The sequence below is a fragment of the Pseudopodoces humilis genome, chromosome 4 (assembly GCF_049639895.1).
Source record: "Pseudopodoces humilis isolate 2021_Gansu_Grassland_sample_001 chromosome 4, ASM4963989v1, whole genome shotgun sequence".
NCBI lineage: Eukaryota > Metazoa > Chordata > Aves > Passeriformes > Paridae > Pseudopodoces > Pseudopodoces humilis.
The window spans coordinates 49963314-49970185 of record NC_142203.1 but is presented as its reverse complement, the minus strand read 5'-3'; the positions used below and the strand labels follow the sequence as shown (position 1 = coordinate 49970185).

Genomic DNA, 6872 nt, shown 5'->3' with positions numbered 1-6872 from the left:
GGGAAACTGGTATGTGAAAAATTGGACTTGAGCATAAAGAACAATGTATCCAGCTGGTCAAGGGGCATGATTGCCCTTTTCTACCCCACACTTGTGCAATCCCACCTGGATTTCTGCATCCAGTTGTGGAGTCCTCAGTTCAGGAAAGACAAGAGGACAGACTTTAGCTGTGCCAAGGGATATTTAAGTTGGATATTAGGAAGAATTTCTTCACAGAAAGGCCGATTGGACATTGGAATGTGCTGCCCAGGGAGGCGGTGGAGTCACAGTCCCCCTCCCCAGAGGTGTTTAAGGAAAGACTGGATGTGGCACTCCGTGCCATGGTGAAGTAGACAAGGTGATATTTTGTCATAGGTTGGTCATCTCAAAGGTCTTTTCCAGCCTAATCAATTCTATGACTCTGACTCTGTGATTCTGCAACATGGACCTGATTCAGCCAGTCTAGATGTGGCCACAAAAATGACCGATGAGCTGAAATAATTTCTTCTTGAAGAAAGGCTGAAAGAGTGGAGATTGGTCAGCCAGGAGAAGAGAGGGCTTTGGTGAGAGCTCATTGCAGTCTTTCAGTATTTAAGGGGGGTTGTCAGGGAGATAGAGGGAGAATACTCACCAAGAAGTTGAGACAGGACAAAGGGCAAGAGCTTTAAACTGAAAGAGGGTAGATTTACACTGGACATAATGAAGAATTTTTCTTCAGTAAAGGTAGTGAGACACTGGCACAAGTTGCCTACAGAAGCTGTGGATGCCCAATAGAGACCTGTAAGTGTTGAAGGCCAGGTTGGATGAGGCTTTCAGTAACATGGTCCATGGAAAGTGTCCCTGCCCATAGCATGACAGCTGACTAGATGATCTTTAAAGAGCCCTTCCAAACCAAATAATTCTGCTTTTCTGTGATAAAAAGCTTGCAGACCAGTGTATCAACACAACAAAAATCCTTATGCACACTGATCACAAAAGTCAGCAAGCAGCTAATTATAGGTGGTTTAATTCCTCCAGTTTCTGTAAAGTGTGCTTATCATGGGTTTAAAAAAAAAAAGTTTTAGGATCTGGCAAACAATTTAGTGAAATAAAAAATGGTTATCATTTGTATGAAAAATTGTCTGAGTTTTGCTGTACAACACTGGGAAGTGCTGCTGACTCCTGAAGGACAAGAGCCCTTGCAGAGTGAGGGATCTAAATACAGTGGAGCACTGGGCCATCACCAGTGACATGAAAATGACAAGTCAAAATGCCAGTTTCTGCACCTGGGATAGGGAAATGCCAGATACAAATCTAAACTGGGAGAGGGGCAGCTCTGGGGTTGCAGGGAGGGCTCTGGGGGTGCTGGTTGGCAGCAGGCTCTGTGGCAGCCAGCAGGGTGCCCTGGCAGCCAGAAGGGCAGCAAACCCCATCCTGGGAGGACCAAACCCCATCCTGGGAGCACCAAACCCCATCCTGGGAGCACCAAACCCCATCCTGGGAGCACCAAACTTGGCATCTCTGGCCATCCAAAGAGGTGACCGTCCCTCTGTGTCCAGCACTAGGGCAGGGCCTCCCTAGTGCTGGGCCACCAGTGCTGGGTGCAGGTCTGGGCTCCACCATTTCAGAATGACAGGAAAGTCCTCGAAGGTGTCTGGAGATGGTAAGACAGCTGGTGGAAAGACTGGATACCATGGCCTGTGAGGAGCTGCTAAGGGCTTTGGGCTTTCTAGTTTGGAGACAAGGAGGCTGAGGGGCAACCCCCTTGCTCTCTACAGCTTCCTGAGGAGGGGAAGTGGAGAGGGAGGTGCTGATCTCTTCTCCCTGGGATCCAGTGATAGGACGGGTGGGAATGGTTCAAAGCTGTGCCGGGGAGGTTCGGACTTGCCATTAGGAAGCATTTCTTTATAGGCATCCTATATAGGATGGTCAAGCCTGATGATGCCCTGAGCCTGTCAGTGTGTAAGGGGAATTCGGACAGAGCCCTTAACAACCTGTTTTACCTTTGGGTCAGCCTTGAACTGTAGCAGTTGGGCTAAATTCTTTTACATCCCTTCCAACTACACTATTCCATTCTAAGAAACTTCTTTCCACGAGCACGTAAATGTAGACTAACAATTGACATTGTCACACCTCCACTATAATAGACGTTTCTCCTAAAATAAAGAGATTGAAAGCTTTAGTCAGTCTCCTCAAGGACAGCAGGACTCTGTCACTGTCATTAAGCAAATAGGCTGTCCCAAGGACCGCGAGCAGGACTCGTTCTTCCGCTCTGTCCTCCTTAAGGTAGCCAGGGATAAATTACTGAAAAGCACTGCCTAAAGAACATGTGTCCAGAAACCGACTCATTTCGATGTAGGGGCCGTATCCTTGTGCAGGCACCACGTTCCGCTCGGGACCGTCCTTGCGCGCCCGCCGAAGGAGAGAGAGCCCGCATCACCCGGAGAAGTAGCGGGCCGGGCACCGGGCTCATCGGGTCACACATATCTCCCGACACTTCCACGCTCCTAAAGTTTCAATTGAAAACACGCAGGTTGAGAGAGCGGAGGAGAAGGCAGAGGCTGCTACCCGTGGCGCGACAAACTCAGCCCGGCCCTTCTGGCCACGGCCCCGCCGCCGAGCGCTGAGCACGGGGGCGGTGCGAGCCCTCCCAGCGCCCGCCCGCCCCCTGCCCTTTGCCCCCGCCGCTGTCCCAGCGCTTCCTGTTCCCAACCACGTGGGCAGCGGGATGGCGGGCGGCGCGGCGGGCGAGGCGCAGTGCCTCAGCTACACGGGGGGCAACTTCCTGCGGCAGCGCCTGGTGCTGGCCACGCTCAGCGGGCGCCCGCTGAAGATCCGCAAGATCCGCGCCAAGGAGGAGGACCCCGGCCTCCGCGGTGAGTGGCGGCACCGGCGGCCGCGGGGCAGGAGGGCGGGCGGCGGCGGGGCTGCGGCGCCGGCTGTGCCCGGGACCTGCTGCCGGGCAGGGGCAGACCCCCAGTGGGAGCTGGGACAGCCCGGGCTCCGTCTGGGCCTCACCCAGGAGGGGGACCCAGCTGCGCCCCGGAGTCTCCCCGTGGATGCGCTCTTCCCAGAGCGCTCCGCGCACCCATCTCGGGTGTAGCTGTCACACGTGGGGAGCGGGGCTTTGGGAGGAGGAGGAGGCGGCGCTGGTGCGGGCAGGGACGATGGAGGAGGCCGGAGCAGGGGAGCTGTCACACACCCGCTGCTTCCTGCGGGCGCGGGGTGGACGGGGCAGTAACCATCCCCGTCCCGCTGGTTCGGCTCGGCTCGGCAGCCCTGCCTTTTCTCCAGAGTGAAACATCAGGGGCCGGTGCGGGCGGCCGGGGCTGGTGCTGCCCTGCCTTGATGCCCGCGGTGCGGGAGCGGCCAGGCGGGGCTCTGACCCTCTCGCTGCGTGTGCCTGAGCCTCTCTACAGCCCCGGAGCTGGTTCTCGTCCCTGTGACGGTGGCTTCGCAGGCGGGATGGCAGAATTAATAATTCCCTGTCTCTCAGGCCGTCGTTTCTGCCGCGTGCCTGTGCCCAAGCGTCGTGTGCTCCCTGTGTTTGTGGGAGCTCACGTCCACGCAGTTTTAATAGGTCACGTTTTATGCTTTGATTTTTGTCAGGGTTTGCTGAAACAGGAAAGGTGAAAGAGATGAAATCATTTATTCTCATTTTGGCATATTTGTTTAAGGGAAACCTTTCTTAGGGAGTACTATTGTCATTCTTGTGCAACTTTGCACTCTTGTGCATTCCTTTGGCATCCCAGGATGAATTCCATCGTAAACTGAAATAAGAAAACAATAGGATGTTTGAGGAAGAAATGTTATTGTGGTGTTCAGTTATTTTTTGGGTATGGACCCCTGTTATGAAGTTCAGAACAGGGGTAGATGCCTCTCTGCCTCCCAAGAAGCCTTCAGGGTATAGTTAAAGTTCTACTCAAAACCTGCCAAAACATTCTTGTGTGCTTGGCTTAACATTTACCATGATCCAAAGTATTTATTATCACTGTGCAGCATTTGGTGGTGGTGAAGTTTGTAGGTATTGCCATGTTTTTTTACAGCATGTTTGAATTGCTTTTTTTTTAAGTATGAGTTCAAGGGTAAACTATAAATGCAACAGAAAAATAATAGCAATAAATCCTGATTCATGTTGATAATTCAACAAGCAGTTCTTTTTGTGGCTAGAACTTTTGTAAGCTCTGCTACTGGTGTTCTCCAGGAGTGAAATGTGCGCTCACAACGATGCACTCGTGCACTGGAAGATGCCCCAGTGCTTTTAAAGTAATATAGACTTTATAAACATATAAGCAGTCATTATTTAAAAATTGCCATAACGGAGAGCATAACCAGTATTGCGTGACTGAGGCATAAATCATGTTATGCAAATATTAACAACTGTAAATTCTGCAGGTAGCACTGTGGTTTAAATATCTATTACATCCTAGAGTCACATATAGAAATCACATCTGATTACTCTGTAAGAAGTAACACAGGATTATTGTTAAGGGAGTTCTGCAACCTACAAACAATTATGCAGATGCTGTTGGCTCTTAAAACTAATTGGCTTTTGAATTCTGCATATATTCACCTATATGCCTTTATACTGAGTCTGTACCCTGTTGGAATACTAGAATACTAGTATATTCTTCCTGGGATGGCTTTTTTGTTGTTGTTGTTTTGTTTGGTTAGTTTTGTTTTGTTTTGGATTTTTAATTTTTTTTCTTTTTTGTGTTATTTCCTTTTTTGGTTTTGGTTGGTTGGTTGATGGTTTTGGTTTTGTTTTAGGTTAAATTTGCTTGTCCTTTTCATTGTCTCTGGGGGAGAGTCCACACAATCAAGACAAACCATGGAATTACTTGACGCAAACTGCTATAGTATAGTGAACACAGTAAGCAAGGAAAGAGGCAGTGGGAAGACTTGTGGTTCTCTAGCCCTAAGTATATAAAAAATGTTTCAGAAATGGAAAATTTTAGAGTCTGCAGACAACTAATTCTGTTTGTGGAACAGCTATGCAGCAGCAGCACTTCACCTCTTAATGTCTCCTTCTTTAAAGCTAACATTTTAACAGAGAACATTGTGAAGCTGTTATTAGCTTGTTGTGCTTCAATATATGGGGTCCTCTTTACTATGTTTTGTATGTTTTGCTTTTGTACTGAGTAAAATGTAAATTGTCAAAAGTTTTATCATGGACAAGAGCAATCCCTCAAGCCACTGTGGTCAGAAATGTACGCTTATTTTATATGCTGCGTGCCAGGGAGAGGAGTGTGACTAGTCTAGCTGCCACATCTGAGGGCATCTCAATTGATTTGAGATGCCTATGAGCATGGAGGCTCACATTAGCATCTCTGTCTTTACAGAGAATTGTCTTTTCACATATTGTGGTACTATGCCACAACTTGAAGTGTGAGAGCAGCCTTAATGTCATGAAAGGCAGGAAAGGGTAAAAGTACAAGTAAGGTGTTGAACTTTTAAGAAACTTTATAATTCTGTCTGTGCTCTACTCCTTAGATTTTGAAGCAAGTTTTATTCGTCTGATTGACAAAGTGACCAATGGCTCGCGGATTGAAATAAACCAAACAGGTGAGATCTGTTTTTTTCTGCTTCATCTGTTCTGTCTCCAGGATTTATCAGTTTCTGCAGTAGAATCAAAGTCTTTTCTTGATAGATGTAGGTGTTCAGATAAGATTACCGAGAAGATGAGAAATAACAAAGTTGACAAGTTTTGTAATAATTGATCATGTGCAAGAAGGTCTGTGCCCCACTGTAATGTAGAGAGCTAAGGGAAGCTCTGTTTCCCAAGAGCTAAAATTAGTATTTTGTTAGGTATACAGGATTCACAGTGGGCAAAGGTTCCTCTGTACCAGAATCAATTTTTGTAGAAGACAAAGATTTACCCTCTACAGAGGCAAACTTCTTAGCCAGACTGCTTGCTTATTCGTGCTTAGGAAAGGGTTTGATTAGAGTGAAAAAAGTCAATGTGAAAACCTCACCTGGTCTGAGTTTTTTGGGTTTTTTTTTTAAGGGTTCTAATGATTTTCAGTTGGTAAGTAAAGCAAATGAATTACCATCAGATATGCCAAGACTACAAGGACCAGATGGACTGATGAAGGTTTAGCTTCTGTGGAGGATAATAATTGCTTGTATCAACATTTTGAAGATTGCTAAGAGATCCTTGGTTTTAGGGGGAAGGGAAAGGAGGACATTAATGTGCAGGACAGACAGACACTCATGTGTTGACCCATTCATTAGTTGCAGACATGTAAATAGTGTGCTGGAAATGCTATAATCTTCCATATAGTCTTCTACCTCCAATTTGCTTGCATATGTTGTTGCAAAGTATTTTTATGCTGTTTTAATGGCCAGTGTTCTACAGTGCTCTCATTTGGTTTGCCCCCCATGCCTCTTCCTCAGGTACCACCTTGTACTATCAGCCTGGTCTTCTGTATGGAGGCTCGCTGGAACATGACTGCAGCCCCAGTCGTGGTATTGGCTACTATTTGGAAAGTCTGCTCTGCTTGGCTCCTTTCATGAAGCATCCATTGAAGATTGTCTTGAGGGGAGTAACAAATGATCAAGTAGATCCTTCAGTAAGTAATAAAGTTTAAGTATCAGAGAAGGATATTTCTTCTCCCTAAACTAACAAGATTGGGAAGAGGTGTCTAAAACATGTTGCATTTTTATCATCCCTCACATCCAGAAGTATCCTGCAGTTGTTGCTGCATTAGCAAACTTTCTGAGTCAAAAGAAGCACCTGCTCAACTAGAGTGTATTAAACTCTAAACTTCAGTTTGTGATTCCCCTTCTGATGTTCAGCTCTGTACTGCCTCTGTCTTCTCCCTTGCAATCTCCTTTTAAATGCCATGTGAGGCCCTGCGACAGGTTTGGTTCTCCCATTCTCTTAGAATTTCAATAGATTATTTCTCTTGCCC

At 47.1% G+C, this 6872-nt stretch overlaps 1 protein-coding gene across 1 annotated transcript in view; it reads left to right on the top strand.

Annotated features, from left to right (window-relative positions):
• Nucleotides 1-2673: 2673 nt before the first annotated feature.
• RCL1 (RNA terminal phosphate cyclase like 1) overlaps nt 2674-6872 on the top strand; it is a 34771-nt gene continuing 30572 nt past the window's right edge. The window contains exons 1-3 of the mRNA XM_005522690.3: nt 2674-2834; nt 5452-5523; nt 6355-6530. Coding sequence (XP_005522747.2) covers nt 2687-2834; nt 5452-5523; nt 6355-6530 — 396 coding nt within the window. The 5' untranslated portion in view covers nt 2674-2686. The remainder of the gene's footprint in view (nt 2835-5451; nt 5524-6354; nt 6531-6872) is intronic.